Consider the following 17,919-nt stretch of genomic DNA (forward strand, 5'->3'; position numbering starts at 1 on the left):
GAAAAAAATGTGAAGGAAGGGGGTTTATCATTAATAGTAAGACTCCAGGCAAACACAAATAGTTCCCCTTTAGAAAAAAAGCTAAGGAAACCTGTTCCCTCCAAAGTAAATTCATTTTTGATTGGCTCTTTCTTGTACCCACTACCCCCCCACATGGCAGTTAAGGAAAATGATCCTCTAGCATGTGACAAAAAATTAAACATCAAAGTACCATTGCATGACAGTTGATCTTATTAATGACTGAGGACATTTTAGATCTGTGGATTTCTAGACTATATTAAATATCTGCGATAAGGAAGTACAACCAAATTGTGTTAAGATTTTCTTACCTGAAGGGGTAAGATATCTTTGCCATCATGGAAGTCATGATTAAAAACTATGGCAGCCAGAACATTAGAAGAGTTACCACTATGTTTTATGTAATCTTCAAAAGCGTTCTCTGAAGAAAAGCCAGTAACTGTGGAAAGAGAAAATTTTTAAATTTATATACATTTTTTTTCTACAGTTCTATGATTTAATAGTGTAAGAAGCTCAAGTTGAGGAATTTCCTCCAGTAATGTAGACTGATGTCTTCTCTGCTATAACCAACAGTCTTAGAGAGTTGCCTGAGACCACAGAGCCAGAAAGTGGCAAAGGTAAAAAACGAGCCTAGGTCTTCTTGATTCAAAGGCTTCGTCTATTTACTATGCCACACTATTTATATAAGTGAAATATCTGATAATTTCTCCTATCTTAAATCTGTGACCATTAGACCACTTCAAAACTCAATTCAATAAATCTCTGTTAAACAACAACTGAAGCTTTGAAATGTACCCTGTGAAGAAGCCAGATACCTCTATAGGTATTTTAAACAGTGAACTATTTTCATTTGATCCACACATGTTCTTTGATGTTTGTTTATGGGTGAAGAAATAATGTAGTTACAGAAAGAGTAATCATCTGTGGTAGCATAAAGATACTGGTTATTTTACCATCTGACTATGAGCTATGACAAGAATTTTTAAACCTATCAATGAATTAAGTCCAGAGATGCTGGAAAAAGTCGAGGTCAGCATGAAGACTTCTAAGAAAGAATATTTTGTAGTAAAAAAAAAAGTACCATGTTAAAGTCAGGAAAAAATTGACTCCTACTTCTAACACTTACTAGCTATGTGACCACAGGAAAGTCACTTCCCTCTTTAGGCCTCAATTTCCTAAGGTGCAAAATAAGAATATAGCTATAATACCTATATCCTATATAACATTTAACCCTATATAACAGGATTTTGTGAGATTAAATGTGATTTTAATATGTAAATATACACATATGTGTACATATAAAAAATTATATATAATGTACATATAGACATATATGTATATATTTATATGTAAAACATCATATACATATATAGTATTGGAAAAGGTTTAGAATTATACATTGTGAATTATACCACAAGGGAGCAAAGGCATTTGTTAAGCTCCAAGATTTAAGTAGTATTTGATGCCATAAGCACTCACATACAGCGTGATATCATAGGGAAAATACCTATACAAGTGTATATCAAAGAAGCTTATGAATTTTCCAGCATCCACTGGGAAGACACTTTGATAATAGTGAACTTAGATCTCCAGTACAATTTTATTTTTCTTTTGGTGGGTAGTATACATATATTTGGTGTCTTATTATTCCCAAGTTACATGTAAAAATAATTTTATCATTCATTTTTAAAACTTCTGAGTTCTAAATTCTCACCCTCCCTTGCCACTCCCCTTACTGAGAAGGCAAGCAATTCAATATAGGTTATACATGTGTAGTCATGCAAAACACTAACTATATTTCCCTCTATCCTATCCTGCCCCCCTTTTATTTTATCACTCTTATTTCTCTTCCCAATTTTTCCTCTACTTCTCTTGATTTTAAAATTCTTTTTGAGCTCTTCCATGACTTGAGACCAATTCATATTTTTCTTAGAGGCTTTGGAAGTAGGAGCTTTTTTATCAAAGTAAGTCTCTATAGTCAATTTTTTTTGTTGTTTGCCTATTATTTGACTTTTTAAATTATTTGTTAAGGTAGGGCTCTGCTTCCCATGTAGAGAGTGAACTGTCTCAAGCTTCATGGATTTTGTACAGCTGTTTTCAGAGATACTTACAGGAGAGTGAGGTGAGAATGAAGCACAGGGCCAAGGCAGTAACAGAGCCTGCTCCTGGCACTATCAGCCACCAGACTGAATGTTTGAAAGTCACTTACTTGAACTTCCAGGAACCAAGATGACAGAGTAAACTGTAAGTACTCTCACCCTCCCTTGTTGACCTTGAAAAACCCAGAGAATATTGCCCCAGGACAAATCCAGGAATAGTGGGACCAGAAGAATAGCTACTGCAGTCTTTTAGCTCAGGAGACTAGGGAGAGCAAAGAGAAGGATCCCTCTTAACGTGGCTGAAGAGAACCAGTGCAGCACTAGAGATGTTCCAGCAAGTCCCACCATAGCAGCCCAGTAGGAGATCCTGAGCCCCAAGGTGGTAGAGCTGGTGAGTTACAACACCAGCACTCCCAGTGTGCCTTAACATAGCCAGGGGAATTGGGCAAACACCAGCCCAGATGGGATCTACCAGCTGCTGAGCCTGCCTGTGTTCTAGGGGAGGAGGAGACCTCCAGTGGTCAGACTGCCTATTATCCACACCTCATGCTGCAAGTTTTAGTGTACCCCCAGGGAAACTCAGACTTCACTTGGCCTTGGCCTTAGCACACACCAGCCAATGCAGCACCAGATAAGCCGCAGTATTATATAGCTTCTAGATGAAAGAACATAAGGCCACAGCACACAATGCCAGTTACCAGGTCACTAGCTCCCAGTATAAGAAACATGAGAAAGAGCTCCTTGTACCCCAGAAGCAGAGATCTATCTTAAAAGCCAGGAAAAACTCAATAACCATGAGCAAGAAACAAATCAGAAAACAAAAACCATACAATCTTATTATAGGGACAGGGAAAATCAAAATGCAAATTCAGAAGATGACAGGATTGATAAAATACCCACATTTGAAACCTCAAAAAGGAATATGAACTGGTCTCAAGCCCAAAAAGCATTCTTGGAAGAGCTCAAGAAGGATTTTAAAAGACAAATTAGAGAGGTAGAAGAAAAAAATGACCAAAGATTTAAATAATACAGTCACCTCCTTAAAAATTAAAATTGGCCAAATGGGTAAGGAGGTACAAAATCTAACTGGAGAAAATAATTCCTTAAAAAGAACAATTGGACAAATGGAAAAGGAGGTGCAAAAGCTAAATGAAGAAAACAATTTGTTAAAAATCAGAATTGGACAAGTAGAAGCTAATGACTCTGTGAGGCATCAAGAATCAGTCAAACAAAATCTAAAGAATGCAAAAATAGAAGAAAACATAAAATATCTCATTGTAAAAGAAACTGGTCTGGAAAACAGATCCAGGAGAGAAAAATCTGAGAATTATTGGTCTACTGGAAAGCCATGATGAAAAAAAGAGCCTGGAAAATATCTTCCAAGAAATCATCAAGGAAAACTGTCCTGAGGTCCTAGGTTCAGAGGGCAAAACAGTCGTTGACAGAATCCAGCAATCACCTCCTGAAAGAGATCCCAAATTGAAAATGCCAAGGAATATTGTTGTCAATTTCCTGAATTATCAGGTTAAGGAAAAAATACTGCAAGCAGCCAGAAAGAAACAATTCAAATGTCAAGGAACTACAGTCAGAATTCAACAGAACCTTGTAGCTTCTACACTAAAAGATCAGAGGGATTGGGATATGATATTCCATAAGACAAAGGAACTGGGACTACAATCAAGGATCAATTACCCAGCAAAATTGAGATTAATCTTTCAGGCAAGATGATGGACATTCAGTGAAATAATGGATTTTTCAGCCCTTCATGATGAAAAGACCACAGCTCAACAGAAAATTTGATCTTCAAATATAAGACTCGAGAGGCATAAAAGGGTAGACAGGAAAAAAAATTTTGTTATTTAATATGGGCAAACTGTTTACATCCCTATATGGGAGGATGATACTTGATAATCTTGAGAATTGTATATTTATTACAACATCTGAAAGGGATATACACAGATTGAGGGTGTGGATATAAATTAATTGATGTGATGATAAAAAAACTAATTAAGGAGTGTGAAGGGAGAGGAGGAAAAGGGGAGGTCAAAAACATAAATTACATCACGTGAAGAGGCACAAAAACATATTACAGTAGAGGGAAAGAAGAGAGGAAGATGATCAATGCTTGAGCTATACTCTCATCAGATTTGGTTCAAGGAGGGAATAACATGTTCGGTTAAGTATAGAAATCTAACTTGCCTTATAGGCAGTAAGAGAGGAAAAGGGAAAAGGGGCTGATTGAAGAGAGGGAAGATTAAAGGAAGCAGTGGTCAAAAGTAAAACTCTTTTGAGGAGGGGAAGGGAGAAATAAAAGCACAGATGGGGGGGATAGGATGGAGAGAAAGAAACAGATAATAATTGTAAGTGTGATTGTGAATGGGATAATCCTTCAACATGTTGTTTACAGAGATTCTTCTAGGGACCTGTTAATTTCAGTTCTTTCAAAGTGGTATGACCTAAGGAGAGGTGTTTTGTCCTCTCTTGGACTATGCTGTGGTCTGTGAGCAACCACAAGCACTCTTTCTTCCCTGGAAGTATGAGGAGGGTCCCCTCTCCACTGCCACTTTAAGCTCTGCTATGCCAGTACTCCTTGCCCTAGCACTGCCTCCTAAGACTGCAACCCAGATTCAATGATGGGCAAAGCAATGAAACCCTGCCTCCGTATCAGCAAAAAGAACCTATAATCTCCTTCTGATCAGTTGATCAATCCCATTACTGTCGTTGCATTGAGAGCTCCAGAAGCAGCTGCTACCACTGATGATTGTCACTCTACAGGCTTAATCCTGGTTTGCTGTGGTCAGATTTGTGCTGCAGCTGGAGCTGCAGCTGGGGCTGTGTTAGCATAGTCTGTGCTGGATTGTACTTCTCACTAACCTAGGTCTGACAGACCTTTCCTGCTGACCTTCTAAGTTGCCTTTGGCATCTGTGGGCTGAGAAGTCTGGAAACTGTCACTGCTGGCATTGATTCAGTACCCCGGGGCCTGCATTGGGTTTGCTGGGGCCCAGTCTGTGCTGGTATGGCCTGCTCTGTTATGCACTCCTCTCTCAGCCTGGTTCAATAGATCTGTATTTTTCACCACTTTCTGTGGGTTCTGTTGCTCTAGAATTTGTTTAGAGTAATTTCTGAAGGGATTTGGGGGAGAACTCATTAGAGTTCCTACCTTTACTTTACTGTCTTGGTTCTGTTCCTCTCATGTACACTTTTTAAAAGTCACTGTTTACCTCATAAATAGATACTTCTGCATTGAACTCAAAATAATTAATGGTTTATAATGGAGAAAAGAAGGTAGACAATAAGCCAAGAGATTTGTCCTTTGATCTTGAAGAGGACTATTACATCAGGGAGATGATGACATGATTTGCAATTCACTTTGATTTGAGTAAGGAAGGGCTGTGCAAAGTCACCAGTCGCATTACCTCTTCTAAAGCCATCTGACACCAAGTACTCATCAAAACAACTGAACATGGCCCAGGATGTAATGAAAAAATTTAAATTATACAATTTTGAGGTGCTACCTCTTAACCCTTAGCTTAGCTAGGATGGAAAAGGAAAATGACAAGTGGTGGAGGGAATGTGGGAAAACTGAGATATTAATACATTGCTGGTGTAATTGTGAACTGATTCAATCATTCTGTAGAGCAATTTGGAACTATGACCACAGGGACATAAAATCATGCATAACCAGTAACCTAGGAATATCAATGCTAGGTTTGTATCCCAAAAGAGATAAAAAAAAAAAACCAAAAAGGAAAAGAAACTGTATGTACAAAAATATTTATAGCAGCACTTTTCTGGGGGGCAAAGAATTAGAAACTGAGGTGATGCCCATCAACTGGGGAATGGTTGAACAAACTGTGTGTGGTATGTGATTATGATGGAATACTATTGTGCTAAAAGAAATGAGCAATATGCTCTCAGAAAAACCTGGAAAAACTCACGAGTTGATTCAGTGAAATGTACTGTGTACAAAGTAAAAGTTATATTGTAAGATGATCAATTGTGAATGACTTAGCTATTCTCAGCAATATAATGCTCCAAGGACTTATGATAAAAAATGGTATCCATCCTCAAAGAAAGAATGAATAGTGTCTGAATACAGAATGAAGCATATTTTTTGAACTTTATTTTTCTTGGCTTTTTTTTGGTCTGTATTTTATTTCATAACACAACTATTATGGAAATATTTTACATGACTACACATGTATAGCCTATACCAAATTGCTTGCCTTCTCAATGAAGGGGGTAGAGAAGGAGAAAGGGGGATAATTTGTAAGACAAAAACTTTAAAAAAATGCTAAAAATTGTTTTTACATGTAACTGGGGGAAAATAAAATACTAATTTTTTTTTAAAAGAAGGTAACAGTCAACATTGTTAACGATGCAAAATATTCAAGTAGGATGAGTCTTGAGGAAAGGGCATTGGATTTTACTGTTAAGAACATTGTGCACTTTCACGTGAGCAGTCCCAGTCAACTAGAGGAATCAAGAGGCCCAAATACAAAGGACTGAGAAATGAATGAAAAATAAGAAAATGAAGACAAGCACAGACAGCCCTTTCTAAGAGTCTGGATGTAAAAGAGATAAGAGCTACAGGATGTAAGCTTGAGGGAATGACAGGATTTAGTAAACATTTTTTAAATATTGGGAAAAACTTGGCATGCTGGTAGACAATAAAAAATGGAGCCAATAGATGAGGAGAAATAGAAAATAGCTCCTGAAAATGACAGGTGAACAAGTGATCAAAAGTAAAAGTAGAAAAATATGTCTCGATAGTTTAATATGATTTTAACTGAATAAAAAGGTATTTTTATAGTTTTGTTTATATTGAGGTTTGTTTTGACAGGAATATTACCAGATATTTTATGCTGTCTAGGGTAATATATTTTAAATGAAGTATCTTTTACTATCTATTCTTACAGAGTTTTGTTTATATTTTGTTTATATGTTTATATCTTGTTTGCTATGTAGGAATGCTGATGATTTACTTTATATATTCTACTTTACTAAAATTACTCATTATTTCAACTAACATTTAAATTAGTAATTGTTCATGGTAGGGAAGACCAATGTAATAAAAATGACAATTTTACCTAAAACAATTTATATATTCAATGTCTCCTCAAATAAATTACCAGAAATATTTTTACTGAATTAGAAAAAAATAACAATATTCATTTGGAAGAACAAAAAATCAAGAATTTCAAAATTTCAAAGAAACTAATAAAAAAAAGTAAAGGATGGAGGTTTAGCAGTGCCAACTGTATTACAAGGCAATAATTATCAAAACTATCTGATACTGACTAAGAAATAGAAAGGTAGATGATTGGAACAAAATAGACATAAACTGTAAAGATTTAAGATTTTGAGGTAAGAATACATTATTTAGCAAAAACTGTTGAGAAAACTGGATAGCAATTTGACAGAAACTGGACATAGACCAATATCTTACACAATTTACCAAGATAAGGTCAAAATGAACACATGACCTAGATATAGAGATTTTACAGGAAAATTGGAAGAACATGGAAGACATTACTTATCAAACTTATGGATAGGCAAAGAATTTATGAATAAATAAAAGCTAGAGAGCAAAATTAGGTGGAAAATGAATAATTTTGATTAAATTAAAAAGATTTTGTCCAAACCAAATAAATGTAACCAAGATTGGAAGAAAAGCAGAAAGTTGGGGAAAAAATTTTACAGTTTTTCAAATAAAGGTCTCATATCTCAAATGTGTAAAGAACTTCATCAAATCTGCAAGTCATTCCTCCATGCATAAAAGATCCAAGGAGAGTCAGTTTTCCAAAAATGAAATCAAAACAATTTATAGTCATATGAATAAAATGCTCTAAATAATTTTTGGTAAGAAGAATGCAAATTGAAATAACCTTGAGATATCACTTTACACCTACCAGACTGGCTAAAATGATCGATGGGGGAAGTGACAAATGATGGATAGGATGGAAAAATTGAGACACTAAGTCATTGTTGGTGGAATTGTTAACCAATCTACCCATTTTAGAAAGCAATCTAGAATTATGCCCCAAAAGTTGTTAAACTGCCTGTTTACCCTTTGACCCATCAATACCACTACTACATCTATTTTCAGAGATGATTAGGGAAAAAGTAAAAACATGTATGTTTTAAAATGTGTGTAGCAACTCTCTTTGCGGTGGCAGAGAACTCAAAATTGCAGGGATGCCCCTCACTGGGGAATGGCTAAACAAGTTGTGCTATCTGACTGTGATGGAATACTATTATATATGATAAACTCAATGATCTTAGAAAAAAACATGGATAGGCTTGCACAAAATAATGAAGAGCAAAATGAGCAGAGCTAAGTGAACACTGTTATATAGTAATAGCAATACTGTTTTAAGAATGACTTTGAGTGAATAAATCATTTTGAGTATTATAAATACCCAAATTAACTACCAAGGACATATGAAGGAAGATGCTATCTGCATTCAGAGAAGGAACCGGTAAAACAGAAATAAGTATAGAATGATTTTACATATGAATACTTATCTGTGTTTTGTGGTAGCCATTTCTAGAGTTAGGATAGGGAAGTAAAAAAAAAAGTCACATATAACTATTATATATGTAAATAAAATAGCAAGTTGTGCACAATAGATTTTCAATTTGCTTCAGTTTTACATATTTTTATTATACTGTTACAGAAATTCTTGTCTTATCCCACAATTTTTTTTTAAAAGAGCAGACACTTCCAGGAGCCAAGACAGTGGAGTAAGGACTAAATCACTGTCTCTCTCCAACACTTACTTCTAAAAACCAAAAACTAGTGCCCCAGGAAAAATCTTGGAACAGTGGAGCCAATAGAAGGAAGGGATGGAGTAGTCTTCTACCCCAGGAAACCTGGCACCTAAACAAAGCTTGGCCATGTACTAGAACATAAAAACCTCACCACAAAACACAGAAAAGTAGAAATAGGCAATGAATCCTTTTCAGATCATAATGCAATCAAACTTACATTCAGTAACTGCATTCAGACACAGAGACACAGAGATTCAAATTAATGGGAAATTAAAGGTCCATTTCACTCAGGTAAAAGGTAAGTGCAATTCAGGACAGTAAACATCCCAGCAAGTCAATAACAAGCCCAACTTCAGCAACCAGCAAGAAATTCTTAGCCCCATTATAGTGGAGCAGGCAAATGACAACACCAGGACCCCTTACTTACCTTAGCATAGCCAGGGAAACTGGTAGGTTCCACATCAGGGAACTATGACATGCATCAGTGTAGCCCAGGGTGGGAAGGCATCCTCCAGTGGCAGACCTCAATATGCTTCTGTGTTGCCTCAGGAAGTCAAGTATCCCCAGTGGCTAGACTCCCCTCCCACATGCTTCAGGAAAATGCAGAAAAACCCCACCTAGCCTCAGCACATGCCAGATATCACCACTAAGACCCCAACTCAGTACCAGGGAACATGTCAGACCCTTAAAGCCTCCAATTGCCAGTACCTGAGGCCCTGGCACAAAGAGCCAGTGACCAAGTATCTGGCCTCCAGAACATGAAATTTGGGACAGTGTTGTCTGTGCTTCAGCAGAAGAGCTCAATTTTAAAAGCCAGGAAACAGACAAACATCATGAGCAAAAGGCAAAAACTAACGCTGACCACAGCTTTCTTTCTATGGGGAAAGAGTAGATCAAACACAAACTCAGAAGAGAACAACACTGTCAATATACCCAGGTTTGAAACCTCAAAGTGTAATATAAACTGAATTCAAGCCAAACAAACCTTCTTGGAAGAGTTCAAGAAGAATTTTGAATGTCAGATGAGACAGGCAGAAGAAAAAAATGGGAAAATAAATGAGAGGTATGCAAGAGAGAGTCAATAGCTTAGAAAAGGAAGGATAAAAACTGAATGTAGAAAAAAAATTCTTTAAAAAATACAGCTGGCCAAATGGGGAAAAAATCCACTGAAGAAAATAACTCCTTAAAATGTAGAATTGTCCAAATAGAAAAAGAGGTACAAAAGCTAACTGAAGAAAACCATTCATCAAAAATTAAAATTAGGCAAGTGGAAGCTAATAACTGAGACATCAAGAATCAGTCAAACAAAATCAAAAGAATGAAAAAAGAAGAAAATTTAAAATGCCTAACAGGGAAAACAAATGACTGGGAAAATAGATCCAGGAGAGATAATTTAAGAATTACTGGTAAGGATTTTTCAAAAAGTCCTGGAGAGTGTCTTTCAAGAAATAATCAAGGAGAAATGCCCTGATATCCTAGAATGAAAAGCTAAAAATAATCATTGGAAGAATACACCTGTCACCTCCTGAAACAGATCCCAAGATGAAAACTCCAAGGAATATTATAGCCAAATTCGAGAATTATCAGGTCAAGGAGAAAATATTTAGAAAGAAATAATTTAAATATCGTGGAACCATATAGTCAGGATCACATGAGACACAGCAGCTTCTACATTGAAGGACTGGAGGACTTAGAATATGACATTCTACAAGGCAAAGGAGCTTGTATTATAATCAAGAAATCAGCTGTCCAGTAAAACTAAGCATAATATTTCAAGGGAGAAGATGGACATTCAGTGAAATAGGAAACTTCCAAACCTTCCTGATGAAAAAACCAGAGCTGAACAGAAAATTTAATTTTCAAATGCAAGACTCAAGAGAAACATAAAAAAATAAACAGAAAATAAAAAGAATTTTATTCAATTAGCTTAAACTGTTTATACACCTACATGGGAAGGTGATACTTGCAACTCTTGAGAACTATATCTTTATTACAACATTATTACTGAAAGAAGAGGAAAGGAGGAGGCAGAAAAGGGTAAATTACATCATATGAAGCTACATGAAGATCTGTTACAGTAGAGGGAAAAAAGGGAGAGAGGTGAGCATTGTTTGAATCTTACTGTCATCAGATTTGGCTCAAAGAGGAAATAGCATACACACTCAATTAGGTATAGAATTTTATATTACCTTCTAGGAAGGAGGAGGGGAAAGAAAAGGGAGGGGGGTTTAATAAGAAGGAGGGCAGACTGAAGGAGGTGGTGGTCAGAATTAAAAAAAACTGGTGAGGAGGAAAAGGAAGAAAGGAAAGAGAAAAGCATAAATAAGGGGGAAAAATAGAATGGATAGAAAGACACAGTTAGGAATCAAAACTGTGAATGTGAATAGGATGAACTTTCCATCCTACAATATGTTGTTTACAAGAAATACATCTGAAACAGGGGGATATACACAAGGTAAAGGTAAAAGGCAAAAGGCTGAAGTAGAATATATTATGCTTCAGCTCAAGTAAAAAAAGGTAGGAATAGCAATCCTCATCATAGACAAAGCAAGAACAAAAACGGATCTAATTAAAAGAGATAAGGAAAGAAAATATGTCCTGCTAAAAGGTGTCATAGACAAATAAGCAATATCAATACTAAAACATATATGCAATAAGTGGTGTAGCAACAAGTGATATACCATTAAGAACAAATCCAGGAAAAGTTAAGGGAGCTATAGGAAGTAACAGACAACAAACTATACTGGTGGAGGACCTCAACCTCCACTTCTCAAAACTAGATAAATCCAACCACAAAATAAGAAAGAAGGAGGTGACTAGAATCTTAGAAAAGTTAGATATGGTAGGCCTCTGGGGAGAGAAAGGAATATACCTTATTCTCAGTGGTACATGGCACCTACACAAAAACTGATAATGTATTAGGCCATAAAAATCATAATCCAATGCTGAGAGGCAGAAATATTCAACGTATTCTTTGAAGATCATGATGCAAAAAAAAATTATGTGTAATAAAAGGCCATGGAAAGATAGTCAAAACTAATTAGAAACTAAATAATCATCCTAGAGAATGAGTGGGTCAAACAAAAAGTCATAGAAACAATCAATAACTTCATCTAAGAGCATGACAATAATGATGCAACATACCAAAACTTAAGAGATGCAGCCAAAGCAGTTCTTAGGGAAAATCTTTATCTTTCAATGCTTACATGAATAAAATGGAGAAAGAGGGGATCACTAAATTGGGCATGCAACCAAAAAAGCTAGAGAACAAATTAAAAATCACCTATTAAATACCAAATTAGAAATTCTGAAAATGAGAGATTAATAAAACTGAAATAAAAAATCATTTTAATAAATAAAATACGTTTTATAAAAAAAATAACTAGATAAACTTTTGGGCAATTTGATTAAAAAATAAAGAATGAAACCAAATTACCAGTATCAAAAATGAAAAGGGTGAATTTACCATCAATGAAGAGGAAATTAAAACAATAACTAGGAGCTATTTTGTCCAACTGTATATCAAGAAATCTGACAATCTAAATGAAAATGGATGAATATTTACAAAAATATAAACTGCCCAGACTAAAAGAAGAGGAAATAAAATACCCTGTGAGAAGAAGGAATTCTTTTAATGATAGCAATATGGTATTTTATAAGCGCAAATGAAGTGGGATTTTTGTTGTTTTTTTTCTGGAGTTCAGTTTCCCAGGCTAATGGAAAATATCTGAAGAATCGATCTCCTTTGAACCCTGATAGTTCACAGTTGTGCTGAGTCACATAAGTTTTGTGCCTAATGATTCTAAGCCAATCAGGAGCAAATTCTTTGTTATAAATACTGGAAAGTTGATATTTTGCTTTGCGGGTTCGCTTATGCGAAGGACCTTTTGATTCAGTGGACCACAATCTGGGTAGTCATTTGTTAAGAGCCCCCTCACTACTCAAAGGTTGGTGCACTCCCATCCAGTGGTGTATATAGGTGTTAACTTTGTTCACATAGTAAGAGCCCTATCTGTTGAATCTTTGTGCTAATTTCTCTGCTTGTATTTTCTACACCTTCAGGGTGCTGACCTTTCCACTGAACTAGTGAACTAGCTTCATTACAGGAGGATTGTTAACCCCTTTGAAGTTGTCTTTCCTTTATAAAGCAGATCAAAGAATCTGTGCTAGCAGGTCATGCTGGTTGTATAAGGTTATATAAGGTGCTTGCTAATACATGCTTATACCAAAACTGGGAAGAAATAAAACAGATAAACAAAATTATGGAACAATTTCCCTAATGAATATTTATGCAAAAATTTTAAAGTATTAGTGAAGAGATTACAGCAACTTATCACAATAATAATAATAATACACTATGATCAGGTGGGATTTGTAACAGGAATGCAGGGCTAGCTCAATATTAGGAAAACTATCAGAATAATTGACCATATAAATAATAAAATTCAAAGAAATCATATGATTATCTCGATAGATGCAGAAAAAGCTTTTGACAAAACACAGCACCCATTCCTATAAAAAATGGATGAAACTACAAGCAAATTACGAAGGCAAAGAATAGTTCACCTGTTATTTCCATGGAAAAGGGAAGAATTTATGGCCAAACGAGAGATGGAGAACAGTATGAAATGCAAAATGAATAACTTTGAATACATTAAATCAAAAAGATTTTGCACAAACATAGCCAATGCAACCAAGATTAGAAGGGAAGCAGAAAGATGGGAAACAATTTTTATAGCCAGGATCTCTGATAAAGGATTCATTTCTAAAATATACAGAGAATTGAGTCAAATCTATTTATTTATTTATCTTTATTTATTTATTTAACTTTTAACATTCATTTTCACAAAATTTTGGGTTCCAAATTTTCTCCCCTTTTGTCCCCTCCCCCCACCCCTAAACACCGAGCATTCTAATTGCCCCTATCACCCATCTGCCCTCTCTTCTATCATCCCTCCCTTCCCTTGTCTCCATCTTCTCTTTTGTCCTGTAGGGCCAGATAACTTTCTATACCCCTTTACCTGTATTTCTTATCTCCTAGTGGCAAGAACAGTACCCAACAGTTGTTCCTAAAATTTTGAGTTCCAACTTCTCTTCCTCCCTCCCTGCCCACCCCTTCCCTTTGGAAGGCAGACAATTCAATATAGGCCAAATCTGTGTAGTTTTGCAAATGACTTCCATAATAGTTGTGTTGTATAAGACTAACTATATTTCCCTCCATCCTATCCTGTCCCCCATTACTTCTATTCTCTTTTGATCCTGTTCCTTCCCATGAGTGTTGACCTCAAATTGCTCCCTCCTCCCCATGCCCTCCCTTCCATCCTCCCCCCACCCTGCTTATCCCATTCTCCCCCACTTTCCTGTATTGTAGGATAGGTTTTCATGCCAAAATGAGTGTGCATTTTATTCCTTCCTTTAGTGGAATGTGATGAGAGTAAACTTCATGTTTTTCTCTCACCTCCCCTCTTTATCCCTCCACTAATAAGTCTTTTGCTTGCCTCTTTTATGAGAGATAATTTGCCCCATTCCATTTCTCCCTTTCTCCTCCCAATATATTTCTCTCTCATTACTTGATTTCATTTTTTTAAGATATGATCCCATCCTCTTCAATTCACTCTGTGCACTCTGTCTCTATGTGTGTGTGCACGTGCATGTGTATGTGTGTGTGTGTAATCCCACCCAGTACCCAGATACTGAAAAGTTTCAAGAGTTACAAATATTGTCTTTCCATGTAGGAACGTAAAAAGTTCAACTTTAGTAAGTCCCTTATGACTTCTCTTTGCTGTTCACCTTTTCTTGCTTCTCTTCATTCTTGTGTTTGAAAGTCAAATTTTCTTTTCTGCTCTGGTCTTTTCATCAAGAATGCTTGAAAGTCCTCTATTTCATTGAAAGACCAGTTTTTCCCCTGAAGTATTATACTCAGTTTTGCTGGGTAGGTGATTCTTGGTTTTAGTCCTAGTTCCTTTGACTTCTGGAATATCCTATTCCATGCCCTTCAGTCCCTTAATGTAGAAGCTGCTAGATCTTGTGTTATCCTGATTGTATTTCCACAATACTTGAATTGTTTCTTTCTAGCTGCTTGAAATATTTTCTCCTTGACCAGGAAACTCTGGAATTTGGCCACAATGTTCCTAGGAGTGTCTCTTTTTGGATCTCTTTCAGGCAGTGTTCTGTGGATTCCTTGAAGACTTATTTTGCCCTGTGGTTCTAGAATCTCAGGGAAGTTTTCCTTGATAATTTCATGAAAGATGACATCTAGGCTCTTTTTTTGATCAAGGCTTTCAGGTAGTCCCATAATTTTTAAATTGTCTCTCCTGGATCTATTTTCCAGGTCAGTTGTTTTTCCAATGAGATATTTCACATTATCTTCTATTTTTTCATTCTTTTGGTTTTGTTTTGTGATTTCTTGGTTTCTCATAAAGTCATTAGCCTCCATCTGTTCCATTCTAATTTTGAAAGAACTATTTTCTTCAGTGAGCTTTTGAACCTCCTTTTCCATTTGGCTAATTCTGCTTTTGAAAGCATTCTTCTCCTCATTGGCTTTTTGAACCTCTTTTGCCAATTGAGTTAGCCTATTTTTCAAGGTGTTATTTTTTTCAGCACTTTTTTGGGTCTCCTTTAGCAGGGTGCTGACCTGCTGTTCATGCTTTGACTGCATGTCTCTCATTTCTCTTCCCAGCTTTTCCTCCACCTCTCTAACTTGATTTTCAAATTCCTTTTTGAGCTCTTCCATGGCCTGAGCCCATTGAGTGGGCTGGGATACAGAAGCCTTGACTTCTATGTCTTTCCCTGATGGTAAGCATTGTTCTTCCTCATCAGAAAGGAAGGGAGGAAATGCCTGTTCAACAAGAAAGTAACCTTTTATAGTCTTATTTCTTTTCCCTTTCTGGGCATTTTCCCAGCCAGTGACTTGACTTCTGAATATTCTCTTCACACTCACTTCACCTCAGGATCCTCCCAGCCAGTGCGTGGGGTCTGAGATTCAAATGCTGCTTTCCAGCCTCACGGCTTCGGTGGGGGTGGGGGGGCAGGGCTGCTATGCAGTGTGAGATTAAGTTCAGGTGCTCAGGTGGGGGCAGGGCATTCACATGGGGCTCAGTTCCCTCAGGGGGTTTATGCAGACACCTTCAACAATGGATCCGGGCTCCTGCCTGCTTGGGGAGCCCTTGTCTTCTGCTGCCTTTGCTGCTACCTCCCGAGGGGGCCTGAGTTATGGGGGCACCCCGCTCCCCTCTCGACCCGCCAAAGAGACCCTCTCACCCACCCCCATCACCTGTGGGTGGAGGGACCCATGCGGCTGCTGGAGATTCCACCCCTGAAGCCCACTCATATCTGTTCCTCTTGGTGCCGCACGGCCACAGCAGGGCTGTGGTGGGCTCCACATCCCCAGCGTGATGGACTTTTTGCGAGGGGTTTGCAGGGCTCTCTGGAACAGAAATCTCCTCCACTGCACCATTCTGTGGCCTCTGCTGCAGAATTCACCAGGCGTTCTTTTTTACAGATGTTCTATGGGTTGTGGGTTCAGAGCTATGTGTATGTGCATCTTCCTACTCCGCCATCTTAGCTCTGCCCCCCTTGAGTCAAATTTATAAGAATACAAGTCATTCCCCAACTGATAAATGGTCAAAGAATATGAATAGTCAGCTCTCAGATGAATAAATTAAAGCTATCTATAGACATATTTTAAAATTCCCTAAATCATTATTGATTAGAAAAATAGAAATTAAAACAACTCTGAGGTACCAACTCAGTATTAGGTTGGCAAACATGACAAAATAGGCAAATGATAAAAGCTGGAGAAGATGTAGGAAAATTGGAAAACTAATGATTGTTGGGGGAGTTGTGAATTGTTTCAGGCGTTCTGGAAAACAATTTGGAACTATGCCTGAAGGGCTGTAAAGTTGAGCATACCCTTTGATTCAGCATTGCTGCTTCTAGACTGTACCGCAAACAGAGCATTCAAATGGGAAAAGGACTGACATGTACAAAAATATTTATAGCAGCTCTTTTTGTGATGTCTAAGAATTGGAAATTGAGGGGAAGCCCATCAGTTAGGGAATGGTTGAACAAGGTGTTGTATATGAATGCAATGGAATATTACTGTTCCATAAGAAATGGTGAAGGCAGACTTCAGAAAAACCTGAAAAAAACTAGAATGAACTGATGCTGAGCAGAACCAGGGAACACTGTACACAATAACGGCAACATTGTGCAATGACTTTGTTAGAGTTAGTTCTTCTGAACAATGCAATGATCTAAGAAAATTCCATAAGACTCGTAATGGAAAATGTTATCCACATCCGGAGAAAGAACTATGGAGTCTGAATGCAATCAAAAGAAATTGTCTTCTCTGTTGGGACCCAGCTCTGGACCCTGGCCTCCTGTATGGAAAGTTGAGACACCTGGAGGTGCTAACCTGCTTACGTGGCACGGTAGCTGGTCTAGTAAGCTACGAGGTACTGGGAATGCCTCAGTAACAGGATAGGCTCTGCCTACGGGGAGGAACATGGGAGGAGCTCGGGTGCCTAAAGATATACTGGGGCATTGGGGGGATCCCAGGGAGAGTGATGTAGCCATTAAATTGTGTGCAGCTGCCAACTCGGGTGTTCTGTCTAGTTATTCCCCTCCCCCACTGGAGGGGGCCAGAGACGTCTGAGGACCAATAAAGACATAGATCTTGAGGTAAGATTCCAAGTGAAGCCCAGGGAGGGAAAGTTAGCGTAGGGAGCCCGGGAGATTTAAATTAGTGAAGAAAGCCCTGGACACTTCTCTTTTTTGGTTGTTTTTTTTTCCTCAGTTTTTCCCTTTTGTTCTAATTCTTATTTCACAACATGACTAATGTGGAAATACATTTAATATGATTGTAAACATATAGTCTATATCAGATTGCATGCTGTCTTGGAGAGAGGGAAGTGAGAATGAGGGGAAAAATTTAGAACTCAATATCTTATAAAAGTGAATGTTGAAAACTAAAAATAAAAAAAAAATTAAAAATAAACTATAAAAGAGTAAAGATGAAGGGGTTTG

At 37.2% G+C, this 17,919-nt stretch overlaps 1 protein-coding gene across 5 annotated transcripts in view; it reads right to left on the reverse strand.

Annotated features, from left to right (window-relative positions):
* Positions 1 to 17,919, reverse strand: part of LOC140497226 (phospholipid-transporting ATPase ABCA3-like) — a 309,351-nt gene that overhangs the window by 245,728 nt on the left and 45,704 nt on the right. For all 5 annotated transcript variants that reach the window (XM_072597909.1, XM_072597910.1, XM_072597908.1 and 2 more), the window contains exon 4: positions 330 to 457. In XM_072597909.1, coding sequence (XP_072454010.1) covers positions 330 to 457 — 128 coding nt within the window. The remainder of the gene's footprint in view (positions 1 to 329; positions 458 to 17,919) is intronic.

This window comes from Notamacropus eugenii, chromosome 3 (assembly GCF_028372415.1).
Source record: "Notamacropus eugenii isolate mMacEug1 chromosome 3, mMacEug1.pri_v2, whole genome shotgun sequence".
Classification (NCBI taxonomy): domain Eukaryota; kingdom Metazoa; phylum Chordata; class Mammalia; order Diprotodontia; family Macropodidae; genus Notamacropus; species Notamacropus eugenii.